The sequence below is a fragment of the Zea mays genome, chromosome 3 (genome assembly GCF_902167145.1).
Source record: "Zea mays cultivar B73 chromosome 3, Zm-B73-REFERENCE-NAM-5.0, whole genome shotgun sequence".
Classification (NCBI taxonomy): domain Eukaryota; kingdom Viridiplantae; phylum Streptophyta; class Magnoliopsida; order Poales; family Poaceae; genus Zea; species Zea mays.
Genome location: NC_050098.1, coordinates 134,794,252 through 134,813,595, shown reverse-complemented (window position 1 = coordinate 134,813,595; position 19,344 = coordinate 134,794,252). Strand labels below are relative to the sequence as shown.

The following is a 19,344-nucleotide window of genomic DNA, read 5'->3' as shown; positions in this document are numbered from 1 at the left end:
AGTTTATATTTGGGGAGTTCATACTTAGGTTAAATTTAAATAACCACATCTAGTTATTTTATATATCTATTTTATCTCATTTGTATAGTATTTCTTCTCTTTTCTCAAATTCTAAATTTCCTTTAGAACTTAAATTCCACTTTTGGGATTTTTGTAATTTATTTCTTGTCACATTTTTTTTTATGTTGTCACAAAATGCACACAACATGAAAACCCAGCATGATGCATGTTTTGGTAGCATATATCTTAACAGTTATTTGTTTTTAAATATGGTGTTCACATGTGATGGTACATAAAGGTCAAACTCACATAAGGAGAAATTGTTCCTCTACTGGCATTATCCTAGCAATTTACAAAGTGGGTGTCACAGTTTATAAGAACCACAACAAGGGCAAAGGGAAGACAAAATCTAACAAGCCCAACAAAACTAACAACTTTAAGAAGAAGAAGAACAAGGCTGAAGTGATTTGTTTCGCGTGCGGTGAGATGGGTCATTTTGCTAAGGAGTGCCCTGATCGAGCGGATCGTCGTGGCAAAAAGGGCAATGCCAACACAGTGATCGCTAGCAATGAGGGAGATAAAGGGTATGATAATCTACCTTTTATCTTCTCAGTATTTCAATCATCTAGTTGGTGGCTTGATACTGGTGCTAATGTTCATGTGTGTTCTGACATTAATTTGTTATCTTCTTATCAGGGCACACATGATCCCTCCATCCTAATGAGGAATGGGTCACATGCTTGGCATTGACATGGTGGATCTAAAGTTTACTTCAGGAAAGATCGTGCAGTTGAAGAACGTGCAGCATGTCCCTTCTATGCACAAGAATCTCGTTAGAGGAACCCTTCTATGTAGAGACGGGTTCAAGGTAGTTTTGGAGTCCAATAAAATAATTGTGTCTAAGTCTGGATAATTTATTGGTAAAGGCTATTGAAAGTAGCCTAGAGGGGGGTGAATAGGCTAAACCTGAAAATTATCACCACAAACTTTGAAATAATGTCAAATCAACAATTCGACTGGTGTAGGCCGGTTTAACCGCTATAGAGGCAGGTTGAACCACTCTGAACCAGTCCAACTACAAGAGTATCTCTAGGCTTCGAACAACACGTAAACGCAATGAGAGATTTCTTTAGAATAGGAACATAAGGGATAAACTAAGTGTGGGGTTGAGGCAGAATGGTTACATGAACTCTTGATGGACTTATCGGTGGTTGAGAAACCAATACTGACTATTATGACAATCAGACTGTGATTGGTAAAGTGACAAGTTCTAAGGATAATGGGAAGTCATCAAGACATGTTAAAAGCCGATTGAAGTTTGTCAAAAAGTTGAGAAACTGTGGAGTTATAAGTGTGACTTATATTTCAATAGATAAGAGTCTAGCAGATACCTTTATAAAAGGGCTACCACATAATGTGACAGAAATCACATCGAGAGAGATGGGTATATGACCCGTATAAGTTGGCATGGTGGAAACCCAGTCTATGTGATCGGAGATCCCGTGAATTAGGTCTTGGGAAGAACAAGCCATTGGTGAACTGAGGAGAGTAACTTTTGACCCTCTCTAAGTGAAGATGCAATACTCTCAAATGTTGTAAGACAGTTGTCTTTGAGCCTTAATGTGTTCTGTTGGCTTTTATTAGCAAAGATGTTGTCCTACAGAACATTCTCGAAAGAACAAACCTATATGAGCTCGACTGTCTAACGTCGCAGTCTATGAGATCTAGGTGATCTCTAGTAAACTCATAAAGAGGCCTTGGAGTACGACGTATATGCTCCACACTAGAAGGGGCTACTAGTAGCCAAGTACTAGTTATGGCTTTGAATGAAACCCATTCACACAAAACTTGCAATTCAAGGTATAGTTCATTGTTCAAGTGTAGGTTGATTTAACTTGGAGTTCTAGACAGAAGTTCAACTTAACATACTCTACTGAAACACTAGTATATTAAACAGTAGTGAACGGTGGCAAAACTAGATGGGCATTTGAGATCTGGTGGGGGATTGTTGGATGTATGGGCTTGACCCAATTGAGAAATTCAATTAAATCCTAGAAAAATTACATAAGCTCATATATGGCAAGGGAGATAGCTATCCAATCGTGACCTTATCGGATCATAATCAGATCGGATCACGAGCTTATCGACTCGTGGGCGTGTCCCTATATAAGACGCCTTCCAGCCCTTGCCAAAAAGCATCCCATCCTAACATGAGTTAGGTTTTTGTCTCTGCTCACAATTGCGTCGCCATCGTAGTCCTCTTCATCTCGAGCGCCGATATGCATCTGCGATCGGGAGAGCAGGTCTCTGGAACATGTAGCCTTCGAGATCCTACGCTGGGAGAGGGCGAATAAGGTTTTTGGGAAGCGTCTTCACGCGACCTTCTTGTTGATCTCCTCAACGACGTCATTCCTTCTCGTCGAACTCATCAATGACGTCATCCTTGACCTTGCTGATTCGACATTGTCGACCTTGCTGCTTAGACGTCGTCGACCTTATTACTTCGACGTTGTCGACCCTACTGCTTCGACATTGTTGACTATATTGCTTTCACTCACGTCGTCTACTCGTATGTCTGATCAGTACGTATTATTTGATTTGATCTCATACTTCGGTTTTATCTATTATGGTAGAGGTGTACTGCATTTATGTAATTATGTTTTAAGGTAACCTGTTAGGTTACTGGTTGTAGAATAGACGCCTAGACTATTTATCGTTGGTCATGATTTATATTTATAATTTAATATGGAAAATATATAATTATTCAACATATCATAGAATCAAGAACAAAGTTTTTAATGAGAGAAAACTAGGGCTAATGGAACACACTAACAAAATTTTACCCATATAGGGAACTTCTACTGTTACCTAGAAGATCATCATGGTGTCATTGCAAAAATTCAACTCCCAACAATGAACTAGCATAGGTCACAAACTTCTCAAGGATCAGCACACAAGGAAGCTTGGAAAGGTGACACTCCGGATATGGAACAAATGAAATCCACAATTTTCCCCTGGAGAACACACTCCAAACCTCTGGGAAAAAATATAGACAATATTAAAAAAAAGAAAACGAAAAGAGAGAAAATGACATCTTCTTCTACCTCCTTTGCTGCCCTTTCTTCCATGGCTGCCTCCATTCCCCTTCCCCTCCTTCAAAGGCACAACTTTTCCTTGCTCTCCCGAACAACCCTACTCGATTCTCGACCTCCGCCTCCGTTTGGTCTCCTACCCTCCCTGGTGGACTCTACATGCCGCCAGTGGCGGAGCTAGATTCTCTCTAAGTGTAGGACCACATATAACACTAAAAAATATCAATACCGGCTAAAAAAATCAAATTGTGGAAATGCATAGATAACAACACATATAAACTTCATTTGAACACAATAATTGCAATTTAATGTAAAATTAACTTAAACAATATATAGTTGAGAAAATAATATATCTTTGTCTCAATGATCAATTCGTTTGAGTTGATTTCATCAACAACTGAAAGACTTTTTGAATTTGAATGCTACTAAAACATACTACAAAATATGGGGTTATGAAGCTTCCTAGGTAGCATAAACATCCCTATAAGAAATTTGCACCCATGAAATCTCATTTCAGCCTAATGCTCGATAAGAACCCAAGAACTACCGAGTAGATGCGATGTACATTGACTTTAGACTGCTATGGATACATACACGTACGTATGGCATGGTAAGTTCCACATACATGTTTTAAAATAAAGAAAAAGGACAACAAGGAGAAGTGTGACGAGTGTGTTGTGTGCGGCGCTCACCAGAGGCAGAAACGACAGTCACGACAAGTGCTCGTGGGCGATGGGAAACATGGACCGCCAGGCGCTGAGGCTACCGCCGCCCTACCTGTAGGCCGCAGTGCCGTCCCGGACTCCTGGCTTGTTGCGCCACCTCCCACCGCTCATGTAGCTGCTGCTTCCCGACGCTCAAACCCTATCAGTCGAGCAGAGCTACACTCGCATGCTCAGCCACTCGCACGCTCAATTCCTCTCGTGGTTACTATAGATGCTTTTTGGGCCAATAATAATGCTTGTGCCTCTAACAATTTTTTGGCCCAAGACTAGGGCCCCGGTCCTAGTGGCCATAGGCCTATATCCGCCACTACGTGCCGCCGACGGGGTGGGACAACCGCGTGCAGCCGTGCACGAGCTGAGGCCCGAGGGTGCCTGATTCTAGGATATCTAGCAGCTTACTCATTCTCGTATCCATATTCAAACTTCACTCTACGAATAGTATAATCTACAGTACAAAATAGTATTTTGGGTGATCATATGGGTGAGAAGTTGGACATGGTTCTAGTTGTCGCCTGCAGGGGCAGGGCACGCAGGTTCACTGGTTCAGTACCAATTTGGTCTTTTCTTTGGCGTTCTCCATCCGACCTTATTCTTTCAGCTTTTGACTGTTGGAATCAGTTTCTGGCTACCAAACGTTTTGCTTCTCGATACGCTTCTGTGAAAATCGTTCAAATTAATATGAATGCAGAATTCGTCGAATCATTGCAATAGGAGAAATCCACTGTTTCTTAAACCCTGAACCATGAAGTCCTCATTATCTTCCTCCACACACAAGCCCCACGATATGACAGCTCAATTATTTAGGAATCCAGATTCTCAGAGGGACAATTTAGAAAATAAAACTATCCCAAAAAGGCCCATTGTCACGGCCTCATGATGGTTGCTATAACTCAACCTCCATTTCCATCCCTTATTTAAAACATCACTCTATAAACATCTACAATGTAAAATGGTGTTTTGTACTACCATATGGACGATATGTTATAGCCTTTAGTGGGGTTGAACAACGTAAGATCAAAGGTGAGGTTGATGCTTCTAACTTGAAACGAAATTCGCAGGGGCCATGCTGCGGAATGGTAGTGAAGTGTCATATCAAACCATTACTAGTACAATGATCGAGCATTGCGACGTCACACAAATTCTTCGAAAAAATGTTAGTGCATAATGATTCCATAAACACCTTAATATCTTACAAAGAAACGTGGAAAAAAGAAAATATATGTCTACACACGGCTAGGCCTCAACAGACTCCGTCCATCCTTCGACAAGAGGATCTTCTTCCTGTTCACCTCCGCCTTCCCCCTTCACCAGTTCTGCGGCCTCGTCTTACCTCCCTGTCATTGTTGTTGGCAACTTCTTATTAGCATAGGTCGGCATCAACGACTAGGAGAAGGCGGCGACCCGATGACGATGTTGGCAATGCTGATGTCCACGACGCGATGGGGCAGTGATGATGAGCGACTAGAGGAGTGTCGCCGAGGAGGACTGAGCCGCCCATCGGCCCGTTAGCGAGACGAGTCACGACAGGAACGCGAATGATTTATAGCGGGCCATTAGTTTTGCATCATGGGCGAGATGAGCCTTATCCATAGGAAATGGAGAATAACCATGTGTTTCGTGCGTGACACACAATATGCTTTATAGTAGAGATGTTGTGCAAACATCAAACCATTATGTTGTGTACAACTCTCAGTTCATGTTGTTCATGTGTCCATACTTCAGAGTTCAGATACTTGTGCAAGTCTTGTGTTTTTGGCTGGTCACAGTTGCAACCCCTTTTCTGATCATGTCAATGCATTTATGTGTCACTAGGGATATCTGATATCACGGTTTGGATGGGGAGAGTCTTGTTGTGGAGAGGTGATTAACTGTTTACGCAGCAAAAACTTGTTTAGATTATTGGATAAATCTCTTACTCATTCAATCTACAATATTATTTAAATCATCTTTTATCTTTTTCCTTATCCCTCCCCTGCCGCCCCCAACATCTCTCTCCCCTTATCCTCGCCGCCCCTTTCCCCTCACTCGCGCCGCCATCAATCTCTCCCCTCGCGCCATTGCCACCACCGTTGACCCCTTTCTTCCTCTCTCTCGGATTGTAGCATTAGCATGACCTATATGCTAATAACAATAGGAATAAAAAAATGTAGGACTAGATTTGCACAAAAATAGACTGATTTTTTCATGGGAAAATAAAAATCTCGAAAAATAGGTTTGCCGAACTAGCCCTATGATTAAAATCCTCTAAAACTTCTAATTGTTTTCTTTGTTACAGAGATGAGCGAAGTTTTTGCAAAAAAAACCACAAGCCCCGTACTATTAGAAAAAACTATAAAATTCATGTAAAAATAAGTTATTGAGTCCATCTAGGCTTCTGGCCGTGACACGCCCGACGTCAGGTCGATTTTTAGTTAGTTTTGAAAAGTTACGCATCTTATTTCACTGCCAGCCCTCTGAAAAAAAATTAAAAAATGAGGTCCCAGTTCCACACTTCCACCCACCTCCAGAGCCAAAAGAGCCGGCGGTGGCCGGCAGCCAAAACCCACGTCGGATTTCGCCGCCGCCGCCAGGAGCTAGGGGACAAGGCAACGCCGGCAGGTGCAACATTTATGCGTGTACCGCCCGGCAGCCACGCGTACACTTCTGCCGCAGAGCTAAACGCGCCACTCCGCGGCAAGCTGATCTGCTGCTCCCAAGTCCCACCAGCCACCGCACCGAGTGCCAATGGCGACTGCAGCGACTTCTACGCCGGCGGCGTGGCAGTCTACTCTGGTCTACTCTGGTCTACGCCATGCAGGGACCTGCCCGTGCTTCTCGCCCAGCCCCGCTCGCTCCCCGTCATCGTCACCTACAGGTTTGCATCTTCTTCTCGGGGACACCTTCTTGGCGCATTCTGTGAGCACTTGGTTCTGGCTGGTTTCAGTACAATTGAAAGGGGAATTTGTTTTTTTTTCTTTGTAGTTTTCAGACTGTGTTTCTATTGTACCATCAGTGGAACAATATGTATTTGCTCAGTTAATCTCGTATGAAAAGAAATGTATTTCTTGGTTTTGATTGTGCAGGCCGAATTGGGAGGGAGGCCAGTACGCAGGCGAAGATGAGCCACGGTTTGAGGCGCTTCTACTGGCAATGGAGCTGGGAGCTGAATATGTCGATGTCGAGTTCAAGGTTGGCTCCGTCCTCACTCCTTTTAATTTAATTTCAGACTGTCACAATTCAAAAGGCTAGTTTGCAGGGCAAAGAATTTGTCCTTATTCATTTGATTTTAGGACCATTTCGTGAGGCTTGGCGAATTCATAGCTTTATGTGTGCAGTACTACTGAATTGGATATCTGAGAGTTCAGAGTTGGAGTACATTTCGATGCAGTTTCCTTCTTGTGCTTAATTACATGTTTTTGGGACAAGTGAATCACTTTTCAATTGTCACTATTACCATGCTGCTCTGCAGGTCGCCGACAAATTTATGAAGTATTTGTCTGGGAAGAAACCTCAAAACTGTAAGCTCATCATTTCAGCATACGACTACAAGACCACTCCATCGGTACATGAACTTCTGAATTTAGTAGCTCAGATACGAGCAACGGGGGCTGACATTGTGAAAATTGAAACCACTGCTGCTGACATTGTAGACACATCAAGAATGTTTCAAGTACTTGCACATTGCCATGTGAGTTTTACTATATCCAAGTTTGTGATATTCTTGACTGAGATATGAACTTTTGCCAAATTATCCATAGCACTCACGGCTCTCTGCTAATTCTAAAACAAACTAGTGCACTTCCAATCTCCAGCAAGTCGTTGTATGAGGATAGCAGTATAACTGGTTTATTGGTGACTAAACGCGGATTATCATTGGAGAGCTAGGGGCTAGGCTGCTACACCTACGGATTTCCTCATATCAAATGCTCACATTTCAAGACTGTAGTAATGAAATCTCTGACCTGTTATCACTAAGACCGAAAAGGATCATATTAGGGGAAAACAGTCAGGGAGGCCCCTAGTGCGATACACTTGAATATGCTAAATAACATGAAGTTATGTGCAATATGGACAAATAAAACTATATACATTTAGCGATCGATATGAATGACTAGCTATTGAACTGTTTATGTTCTGAGTGGATATTTCACGCAGGGAATTTTTTTTCAAACCTCCTTGCATGAATGGTATGATGTTAGGATTCCACTAGTGATGCATAAATGATGGTGTAGTGCTTTGCATGCAAAACGATATCATCCTATGTGTTAATTTGAATGCTTTATTCTTCAGTTTGTATGATTCTTGATTCCCTGTTCACAATATCTTTTTATTTGAACAATGAATTAGGAAAAGCAGGTGCCTATCATTGGGCTGGTGAGGAAAGAACATGGTTTTATTTCTCGTATTATTTGCGCAAAATATGGCGGATACCTTACTTTTGCATCTCTTGAAAATGGAAAAGAATCTACCACTGAGCAGCCGACAGTAGCAGACTTGATAAATAAGTACAAAATACGGCAGATAGGCCCAGATACTAAGGTCTTTGGTATTATTGGAAATCCAGTTAGCCACAGTAAAAGCCCAATTGTGCAAAATCAAGCTTTCAGATCAGTGGGTTTCGATGCTGTGTTTTTGCCATTTTTGTCAGATGACTTGGTTCAGTTTCTTTATACCTTCTCAGCACCAGATTATGCCGGCTTCAGGTAAATCATAGTTTGTTGCACTGGTTTTTTTGCTATATCCTTATTTATTCAGTTTTATAGTATGTTCCCTATGTCTGACCCTCCAGTATTTTCTTCGATCCAATTAATTGGGCTGTAGTTGCACAATGCCCCATAAAGAAACTGCACTTAGGTGCTGTGACGATGTCGACCCTATCGCCAGGGTAATTTCATTCCCATTTCTTTTGCTTGCCGATACACAGCTCTCCTGTGTATTCTACGAAAACGCACGCCAAGAGTAACATTTGTAAGAAATATGCCTTCTCCAGGACATCGGAGCTATTAATACAATCATTAGAAGACCTGATGGAAAACTTGTAGGCTACAATACAGATTATTCTGGTGCTATTTCTGCTATTGAGGATGGAATAAGAGGTTGTCACGTGCCACCCTTTGCAATATTGTGTTTTGCTGATCTATATATGGTTCATATAACTGCCTTTTAGCCCCATGTGCAGCATCACAACCAACAGATTCGATCACTTCACCACTGGCTGGAAGACTTTTTGTTGTTATTGGGGCTGGTGGTGCAGGAAAAGCACTAGCATATGGTGCAAAAGAGAAGGGAGCAAGAGTTGTGATTGCAAACCGTACATTTGGTATTTTCTTGATCAGGATGCTTCTACTCAAGAAATTTGACCATATATCTGCTTAGCTTACATGATAGGCATCCACATTTACAGTGTCTAGGACGCAATCTTATAAGCAATTTATTGCACTGAATACTGATATGTTGTGATGTTTTAACCAAATTTTAGTATTTTACAATGCCCGGTCTTTGGGCATTGTCATCTATCTCAAAGCTAAGCATTCAAATTATATGAACTCCTCGATGACAACTTTTCTACTACCTCCGTTCCCGAATATTTGTCGTCTACTAGTTTATTTTTGAACTTAAACGCGGGAAATAAAAAGAAACGGAGGGAGTATTTGATTTCTAAAATGAGGCCACGATCTATGAGTTAGGCCCGCAGACTTTAACCTATTTTTGGTCCAAACTTCAAAGTTAGCGACTATTCCCAGTTTGCAGGCTAGATGCTTATTGGCCTTTGGAATTTCGATTACGTTCTAGTCATGTTTTCTAGCATTTATTTTGCTGTGATACTTTTCTTGGTCTCCTAATATCCTTTAGTAAAGACAAAAAATGTGATTGATAACATTAAGAGGCCAAACTTTCCAGCACGAGCTCAAGAACTCGCCCACATCATTGGCGGGACTGCTTTGACCCTGTCAGAGTTGGAAAGCTACCATCCGGAGAAAGGGATGATTCTTGCAAACGCGACATCTGTGGGGATGCATCCAAACGTCGATGAAACCCCTTTATCTAAGGTCTCAGATTCGCTTGTCTAAATAAATCTTCAACTGTGTACCAGTACATTCTGGCTTTCAGATTTCATGTGACGACCGATCGTGTGGTAATCCTGCAGCACGCGCTAAAATCCTATGCCGTTGTCTTCGACGCGGTCTTCGTGCCGAGAGAGACCAGACTTCTCCGAGAAGCTGCAGTGTGTGGAGCCACAGTCATCGACGGTTTGGAGATGCTAATCAGGCTAGTGATGGTTCAGTTTAAGCTTTTCACGGGGGGCATGACAGGTACTTGTCGTTTCATTTATCATTGTCCAGAAAGATACTGTTGGTTGTTCATCTTATAAAAAAACTTCCCCACCTTATAGCTCCAGAAAGGTTGATGCGTGAGGCTATCCTGACGAAGACACATTGAGGGTTTGTTCAAATAACAAGATCTCTACACTACAGATGTCCCTGCAAAAAAAAAGGTCCCAGTTGTACATGTCCTCCTTCTTGCTTCTTCCTCGGCGTCTGGGAAGCACCGTATCTCATTTTCAACCCAAGCAAGGAGAGGAGGTGCAGGTTCGGGCCTCGTCCTGCTTCTCCTGCTGCCTGCCATGATGCAGTGTCGTTTGTTGTTCAGTAGACGGTATGCTCTAGTTCAACAGAGTAAAGATGTTTTGTTTTCTCAGGTTGCAAAACAACGAATGGTCATGTTCAATAAGGAATGGAATGTGATTTGGATCAACACTAGTTTTCTGTCATATCCATTCCACGGTTTGGAGATAAAATTGGTTGGCAACCCAACCTGTGCAGACGTGCACCAGTTCCATATTCCCCTTCAGATTTGGATTCAGAGAAGCCTTTCCTGACATGAGACGTCTCATTAGACACGAACTTTCTTTTCCCTTAAAATTCATTTCAGCTGGCCCGAACTTGTGCAGTCTTCTCTTCTCCTACACTACAACTGAAATGATTTGTCTCTAAACAAGTGTTATGCTATAACATACAATAAACTGTATATTATTAACTACGTTTTTGAGAAACATAGCTCCCAAACAGGCCCGAACTTGTTTGTCTTGACTTTTCTATCTTTTTTTAGAGATATTTTTAGATATGGATTCAGTGATCAGTTTGCCTCTCAGCCATTGTAAAATTAGATGTTCCGAGCTCAAACATTTTGGTTTGCCTTATTTTGTATCAGCATAACGACATTTGTGTTCCCCTACCGTGCACATCAAAGAAACAGCATGAAAGCTTTTGTATGTGATTTTGTACTAGTAGGAAATAGTATGCAGTTATTCAAAACCAAGCATGGTGTTGAAGTGCGGATTTTGATTTGCGCGTGCCTTGCTTCTCGGATTTGAATTGTGAGATGTACTCTCATCTCATTTATGGCTCGTTCCCCTTCTCCCAAACACGCTCATAGGAGTAGGTCTAAACCAGATTTGATGAAGCCAACTCAGCCTGTTCGTTTGGAATTTTCTTCAGCCGGTAGAACAGCTGTAACAGACACGCGATGCTATGTTCTTGTAGGAAATTGTGATGCAGGCTATCAAGCTTACGCTTTGCAATTGCAAGAATGGATCAAATTCGATTCCATCTTGTGTGTGTATGTGTGTTTTTAATTTCCTCTTGGAGCATAGAGATGGATGGTAATGACGACGGATACTCTTGGAAAATAGAGATGGATGCCAATGACTGATTCTGAACTGGTGTAGAATTTTGCTGCTGGCTGCGGCGGGGAAAAAGATTGGAATAAAACTCTTGGAAAATAGGGATGGATGGTAATGACTGATACTGAATTCGCCAATTAAAATAGCGAAGTTGCTGTGAAATTTTAAAAAAGGAATCAAAATAGAATTCGCCAATTAATAAAATAGGGAAGTTGCTGTGAAATTTAAAAAAAGGAATCAAAAGAGAGGGGCATTCCGAGAATTGAACTCGGGACCTCTCGCACCCTAAGCGAGAATCATACCACTAGACCAAATGCCCTGTGATGCCAAACACTTTGGTTTATATTAAAAATGCATATGACTCTTTTGGCCATTCAGTTCCCGCAGAGCCATCAACGGCTAACTCTGATCCACAGCAAGAAGAATGCACCCCATTGCTGTCCGAAGGATTCACGTCGCCCTTAAGCAGCCAAGCTAGTACTGCAAGTCTGCAACAAACGCCGGAGGCAGTCTGTCTGAACATGCCGACCAACGAATTCAGAGACTTCAAACTTAAATACTCCTCGAGTTCAGTACCTTTAATTTGTACAATGATGTCTAGATCATATACATTATATCTAGACTTCAAACTTAGGCCATCTTCAACAATCGCGGACATATAAGCGTACAAAACACGAAACATTGTTTTACAATGTAGATACACTATTTACAGAATGGTGTTTGAAATTTAAAATAAGATAAGGAGGATGCTAAAAATAGCCTTAGTTCTCACGACGCATATTGATGCACCTAATACAATTGCAAGGTCCAAATAAAAAACAACGAACAGCTATTTTAACGTGATTTTTTTAACTATAGCCTAAAATTCGTTTCTATTAAAAATTAAACTTAGAACCTGAGTAGTGCTACTCAAACCACCTAACTCGGCTAGAGACTCTTTCACTAATGCATTTGTTATAGAAATAGTATTATATAAGAAACAAGGCTCGGATCCCACGCCTAAATATAGTATGTAAAAGTAGCAAATATATAAATACATTGTACAAATATCAAGTATATCCATCTAAATACTATTACAAAAAGTCTAGCATTATTCAATCATCCATTCAACATCACTACCAGTAATTAGATAAAGTAGCAACACTAAGATAATACCACATAACACAATACATGTTTCATGACATGGTCGTCAAATAGTTGTTAAGCCTCCATGATACTATTGATCAAAAGATTGTTAAATAGTCAAAAATAAAAGGTTGTTAAGCCTCCATGATACTATTGATCAAAAGATTGTTAAATAGTCAAAAATAAAAGATGGATGACCGTAACCCAAGTTCATGTTTTTGACCAAGTTTATACTGGTTATTCTATACCCACGGGTTAACGGATATGACAGTGGAATGTTCTAAAACCTATTTACCTGTTAGGTAAAAGTTTTTGTCAAATAAGTAACACATAGATAGAATATTTAGTATATATATTAATAAAATAAATATACATCGAGTATTGGGTCACGGGTACCTATTGCCATCTCTAAACGGAACAAGCTAAATTAGTTGACACTTGACAGTACTAGTAGCATGCAAAATCTACTCTGTCGGGCTGTGCTGCCATGCCACGATCGTGTTTCAAAAAAAAAAAAAAAACGGATGTCGTGCTGAGCCACAGGCTGCGTGCGGCCTGCGGGGCACATGTATATAGCAGACCAGACCAACAATGCCCTCACGGCCCACCCCGATCTCATAATCGTCGTCTTCTTCCACTTCGACGCGGCTAGGGCCGGCGCAACCATCTCCTCTTCTCTTCTGGCGGCTTCTCCGTCCCGTCGATCAACCGCGCCGCCTTCGCCAGTATACCCCGCATTGAGCCGTCATCGTTACCTGCGCCGACCGGCACCTCTGTAGCCTCTTCTCCAGGTGCGTGTCCTATTCATCCTCCTCGGAGCTGCTGCGAGCTGTGGTTCCTCCCACAGATCCAGGATGGACCGACGGTTCCTGTTTTATCTAGGTTTTCGGAGGTGTGGAAGGATCTTTTGTCATGGGGTTGTTTTGGTTGTGTAGGGATTGCACGAGGAGGAGGAGGTTCGGGCTTCGCCATGTCGAAGTCGAACCTAGATGATCTGCTTCTGCAGGCAGCCGGCCGGACGGGGAAGAACCACTCCCGGCCGAGCAACCCGCGGTGGAACTCTGGGGGAAGCGGCTCCGACGGCTTCGACGACGACGACTCGGACGCCGCGCCGACCTACTCGAGGAAGAAGCCTTCGTCGCAGGTTCCGCTCAAGAAGCGGCACCAGCCAGAGCAGGGCGGCCGGCGTGGCAGTGGCGGGTGGAAGGACGAGGACGACGAGGACGAAGACGGGCGTCGCAGTGGCGGGGAGGACTCGGACAGCGCCCCTTCGGTGGGGAGTGACCTATACAAGGATGAGGACGACAAGGAGCGTCTGGAGAACATGTCTGAGCTGCAAAGGGAGATGATCCTGGCTGATCGGGGCACCCGCCTCGATGATTACAAGCTCAAGCAGCGGGCACGAGCGTCCTCGTCCAAGACGGACAAGGTGGGCGCACGGAAGGATAGCAGTCCACCCCCGCCGCCCAGCCGGATGCGGTCTTCAACCCGAGCTGACAAGTCTGGGTCCGCAGCTAAGAGCGCGTTGGACGAGCTGCGGGCAAAGCAGCGGATGCGGCAACAGGCTCCGGAGGCACGCAGGTTCACGGACCTGCTCCCACGTAGTGGCTCACCAACTAGGCGCAGGGCTGGGAGCCCTCCAAGTGATGGGAGCAACGATGGGGATGGCAGGGGGAGGCCTAATGACCATGGGAGGATCGCTGACGATAGCAGGGATGACGAATTTGATGAGTCGCCGAGTAGGCTTGATCCACTCAAGTTTGATGACGTGAAGAGTATTACCCTCAGGAGGTCAAAGCTGGTGAAATGGTTCATGGAGCCGTTCTTTGATGATCTAATTTCTGGGTGTTTTGTGCGGCTAGGTATTGGCCAGACAAAGAATGGGACCCCGAGGTACAGGCTGTGCATAGTGAGGAACGTGGATGCAAGCGATCCAGACCGGAATTACAAACTGGAAAGCTACTCGACATGCAAATATCTCAATGTTGTGTGGGATAGTGAGGCTAATGCTGCGCGGTGGCAGATGACTCAAGTATCGGATTCCCCACCCAACGAAGAAGAGTTCAAGGAATGGCTGCAAGAGGCAGAGAAGCATGGTGCACGTATACCGACCCGGCAGGAAGTGCTGGACAAGAAAGAAGCCATCCAGGAGGCCTATAATTTTGTGTATTCAGCTGCAACTGTACAGCAGATGCTGCGAGAGAAATCAGCTGTGAGACGCCCTATCAATATTGCTGCTGAGAAGGATCGGTTGAGGAGTGAGTTGGAGATGGCCCTGAGCCGTAGGAATGAAGCTGAAGCAGAGAGGATTCGTGTGAAGCTGAAAAATCTGCAAAGCAGGCCACAACCGGTGTCAAAGGATAATAAGGCTGCAAAGTTGGAGGCTATGAACCGGAAGAATCGTGCTGATAACTTCAAGAACGCTTCGGAACTGAAACCTGTAAATACATCTTTGAAGGCTGGAGAGGCTGGTTATGACCCTTTCTCGAGGAGGTGGACAAGATCAAGAAACTATTATGCATCAAAGCCAGGAGGAGATAATGCTGAAGAAACTGCCAACAAGTCCAGTAGTATTGTAGAGCCTAGCAATGGAGATATAAAGAGCAAGGCTCAGACTGGTACATCAGCCACAACTGCAGCTCAAGTGGCAGCAGCTGACGCCGGGAAGCTCACTGATACTAATGCACCAGTGGATCTGGGAACAGAATCGAATGTGATGCATACATTTGAACTTCCTATATCATTGTCTGCTTTGCAAGAATTTGGTGGAGCCAAGGGCCTGTTTGATGGTTACATGGCAAGGAGGCAGAAGATAGAAGCTACAATGGGGTACAAGGTGCCTGACAACGATGGAAGGAGGCATGCTTTAACCTTGAGTGTGAGTGATTACAAAAGGCGGCGGGGTCTCCTCTGAATGGTATCTCTGATTGTGCTGGACGCTCAACGGATTCAACTATATTCCTGGCGTCAGCACCTATGTGCATTTGCTGTGACAATTGTGCAGATCATCTGCATTTTGCCTTATCTTCCTAGGCGTAACATAAGACATGCAGACTACAATTCTTTTGCATAAATGTTACCTGATGTATGACCGATTATGTTGCTGACATCACGTTTACATCTGTGGATTTTGCTTACATCTTATCCTTGCTAGCTGCAAAAAACCGGATTCCATAATTAGATGAATTAAATTCAATGTATCTTTCATTTTTCTGATTCATGTTTTACATGGTCTGATACATGAACATCAGAACATACATAGTGGAGCTTGCTTATTAACGGCCTCATTTGTGGTCCGAAGAAGTCTTTCTTGCTCCAACTATTACTTGGTTGTTTTTTCCTGTTTTTTTCTTTTATTGATCCCTCTTTGAGACTGTTGTGTTCATGCTGAAATTACAGTATTCTGTTGAACACCGCAATTTGAAGGTACTGCAGTTGTGTATTCTGTCTGTCCGATGCTTAGTATAAAAGGTATCTGTAAATATTCAGTGACCAAAATTACTGTTCATAGAGTAATTCTGGGTACCTGTAAAGTGAAATCTTTGTAGGCTTTCTACCATCTCACAAAACGTATGCCATGTCAGTGTGCCGGATGCTCTAGCAATTATTTGCATCATTGGAGCTATAAGAATGCAAAATTGCATAAAATGTGTCAAAATATTCTGGATGATACATACGGCTAAGCAAGAAGCTTCAAGTCTGGACTCCTTAACCCAACCCCGCAAAAAAGAGAGGAGAAAACTTCCATCAAAATTTCTCATTCATGTGGCCGGAAAGTGACCCAACACTGGGTACAATGTACATAAGCAGATCTCATTGTTTTTCACCAAGGTATCTCTTATTCATCTCCAATCAAGACGGTTCTTCCATATTGCTCCATTCTGTCATTATTAGTTTATTACATTGATAATAAACCTTATGGCCAATATATTACGCTAAAGGTTAGCATTTCAACCAGCATTAATCATTCTTGGCCTTGATAAACTTCTTAATGATGCCCATCATCTCGCTTCCTGGGAATCGTCCAAGGCAGCCCCTCGCAGCGGCGATCTCGTTGAACTCACACACACTGTCGCCACTGAAAGCTTTAAGTTGACCAGGCTTGTGCTCCAGTGATTCTATACTGTCGAGCAAATCTTCTCCGGATTTTACCGAAGGGAGGGGAAAATCGTCGAGCTGTGTATTCATAATATTATCCTCCCCAATGGCTCCTGCATAATCTCTCAGTCTGCATATTGCAAACGGGACGGGTTCGAAGCTATGATCACCATATTCAACAGGAGTAGAATGGTCTCCAGTGACGCAAAGAAAGTACTGATAGTGTCCGGCCTTTTCAGCTTCCCAAAGAAGCCTCGCAAGCTGACCAATAGCTCGATCAACAGCTTCTAGACCCCGTACTTTCAACTTGACAGCCTTGTCATGACCAGCATCATCAATGGCCTGCATTGACATTATTACAAGAGCTATCACAATCACATATATAGTCAGTACTAGTAAAAAGAATCTGAATATGCATTTTGCCTTTATGTGCAGGAACCCAAAGTCATATCCATTTTCTTTTCCAGCCTTGTATCCATCCTCTCCAGGCACAAAAACACGAGGTGGTGTATCCATAGGGGCAGAGAGTGCCTTGGCTATGGCTTTAGCTTTAGAAGTTAAGAGAGTACGATAATCTCCAGTTGCTCCAGGTGCTTCAAGGATATCAATCCCCAGTGACAGTCCCAGGCCAGCTATGATCTTGGTAGGAGCAACCATGCAAGGTGCAAGTCCATGTTTGGTTTCAAAGGCAGGCACCTAACAAAGCCACATGAAACTTCATTAAAAGGGAAGCTTTAGAAGTATCAAATTCCAGCAAGGTAAAAAACAGGCCAGATCTTTGGAAGTATGTCAAATCCAGAGAACGCATTTGCCAACACTCTCAAAAGTCGAAACCAATCTTTCATATTGCTACTACAGTATCATTCATATAGGTCTACTATTAAGTTAAATTCCTCACACTAACCTCAATCCGAATACCACAACCTCGCAGCAACACAACATTTGCGATGTTCTTCCCCTCAGCTGCACGCTTTGCGTTGATGGGGTGAGAAACCAGTATGCGCGTAATCTCCATAGAAAGCTCATTGACCACAGCTGCAGTGTTTTTAGCTTCTTCTGAGCCATCCAACGGTTCAGCCTTCAGATGCAAGCGGTTGTCCTTCAAGGGATCAGTTCCAGAAATGTTCCCACTCAGCTTTGGTCCTTTGACAACCACACCACATCTATGCTCGGTAGCATATCTGCAGAGGTGTGTGAATTACAGCAGCAACTAGACATGATACATGCTTAAAAACGATGATGAGGTTTATGTGCCACACCTTACTCTGACTTCATACTCAGGAAACGACCGAAGTTTCATCCCATCCAACGCAGCACAGAGTATAGGGCCTTCCTCTTCAAAGTGCCGATCTGCCCTCCTGCTGATGATAACTCCAGTGTTCTCATCCAGTGTAGCGAAGTTCGACTGCATGCGAATTGAGCATACAATTCAGTGGGGAAGGACATTCATCAGTTGATACACATGCTATTAGAAAACATTAAATTCAGGGTGAAACATGCTTCTTTCCACACTACTGCACTCAAATTCAATGGCCCAAGAGATTGCTAAGTAGAGCTAGATCCCAAGATCCAACAAGAAAAGGTGATCAAATTTAGTTGCTGCATGCACATTCTTGGATGATCCGAACCATTGCTGGCCTCAGATTCTAACGTAACTGTGCTCTAATTTAACAAAGCACAACAAACAGTCAATGATCTGAACAATTACTGCGACAGCTGAAGGAATCAGGTTTAGCAACAGAACATGCACAGCAAGAATACACTATGATCTGAATTACCACTAACTTATACGATGAATCCACACAAACCAAAGCTACTGGAGCTACACTTTTGTGCACCAAGAACAGGGTGCCGACCTTGAAGGCGATGTCGCCAGGCGCCATGGCGAGCCCGGCACCCATGGATTCGAACGCGCCGCGGCCGCGGTAGTACTCCCGTGGGTCGTACCCGAGGAGGGATAGGTGCGCCGTGTCGCTGCCGCATGCAAGCCCCGGCTCCACGGGGTCCATGAGCCCGGTCACCCCGGCCGCCGCCACCGCGTCCAGCCGCGGCGCGCACGCCGCGTCCAGCGGCGTGCGCCCGCCCAGCGACGGAACGCTCACGTCCCCGATCCCGTCCACCAGCACGAACGCCACGCGGCTCCGTCTCGGCCCTCTCCCCTCCGCACCCGCCATCGCCGTCCCTCGCTTCCCTCAGTTTCTGCTCTGCTGCTGCTTGCGAGATGCGTCTGTCACTCTGCCGCGTGCTGATTCATCGGCTGATCGGCGGGTCAGGCCCGGTCGGACCACGCCAATGGGTTCGGGCCGGTTCGAGTCTCGAACGGGCCGGCTCGGTCGCTACAAGGGCGAGCCCGAGGCCCGGCCCCCAAATCTGCAACATTTGGCGCTCTCTCGGCCTCTGGGATAAAGGTATGTACAGTGGAGAGACACCAAAACGGTTCTCTAAGCACAAGAGACAACTAAGAGACTGTTGTTACTTGGTTTACGAGCCAGAGGCGTCTCTTCACGGAGAGACGGCTCTAAGATTTTTTTGCAAATAACCCCCTAAAACACCTTAAGAACCCCCATATTAAACACCACTGTACATGCCCTAATTATATTTTCCATTCTTACGGAATTTGGCCCCCAAATCACTTTTAAGA

The 19,344-nt window shown here is 43.9% G+C and overlaps 3 protein-coding genes and 1 non-coding gene across 7 annotated transcripts; 2 read left to right on the top strand and 2 right to left on the bottom strand.

Moving 5' to 3' along the window:
* Positions 1 to 6,273: 6,273 nt before the first annotated feature.
* Positions 6,274 to 11,027, top strand: LOC100272333 (Bifunctional 3-dehydroquinate dehydratase/shikimate dehydrogenase chloroplastic). Of its 4 annotated transcripts, none has more exons than XR_004856893.1 (11): positions 6,274 to 6,671; positions 6,880 to 6,985; positions 7,266 to 7,484; positions 8,144 to 8,499; positions 8,618 to 8,681; positions 8,787 to 8,892; positions 8,976 to 9,116; positions 9,698 to 9,846; positions 9,945 to 10,110; positions 10,191 to 10,386; positions 10,497 to 11,027. XR_004856893.1 is itself a non-coding variant. In XM_008674101.2 (10 exons), exons 1-10 carry the CDS (start codon positions 6,289 to 6,291, stop codon positions 10,235 to 10,237), a joined length of 1,749 nt encoding a protein of 582 aa, XP_008672323.1. In that variant the 5' UTR covers positions 6,274 to 6,288; the 3' UTR covers positions 10,238 to 11,027. The 4 variants fall into 4 exon arrangements, 2 of the variants coding, with proteins under 2 accessions (XP_008672323.1, NP_001140289.1); XR_563439.3 differs by having other exon boundaries at positions 8,964 to 9,116; XM_008674101.2 differs by having other exon boundaries at positions 8,964 to 9,116; positions 10,191 to 11,027.
* Positions 11,028 to 11,727: 700 nt separating this feature from the next.
* TRNAP-AGG (transfer RNA proline (anticodon AGG)) lies at positions 11,728 to 11,799 on the bottom strand. Its single transcript has one exon. It is a non-coding gene; the product is annotated as a tRNA-Pro (tRNA).
* A 1,414-nt stretch (positions 11,800 to 13,213) lies between these two features.
* Positions 13,214 to 15,816, top strand: LOC100279254 (Protein RTF1-like protein). Its single transcript, NM_001152275.1, has 2 exons — positions 13,214 to 13,396; positions 13,541 to 15,816. Exon 2 carries the CDS (start codon positions 13,576 to 13,578, stop codon positions 15,517 to 15,519), a length of 1,944 nt encoding a protein of 647 aa, NP_001145747.1. The 5' UTR covers positions 13,214 to 13,396; positions 13,541 to 13,575; the 3' UTR covers positions 15,520 to 15,816.
* Positions 15,817 to 16,228: 412 nt separating this feature from the next.
* Positions 16,229 to 19,075, bottom strand: LOC103650584 (probable 2,3-bisphosphoglycerate-independent phosphoglycerate mutase). Its single transcript, XM_008676154.2, has 5 exons — positions 18,560 to 19,075; positions 17,963 to 18,108; positions 17,608 to 17,884; positions 17,127 to 17,399; positions 16,229 to 17,045 (listed from the first exon to the last, which is right to left on the bottom strand). Exons 1-5 carry the CDS (start codon positions 18,875 to 18,877, stop codon positions 16,566 to 16,568), a joined length of 1,494 nt encoding a protein of 497 aa, XP_008674376.1. The 5' UTR covers positions 18,878 to 19,075; the 3' UTR covers positions 16,229 to 16,565.
* Positions 19,076 to 19,344: the final 269 nt, after the last annotated feature.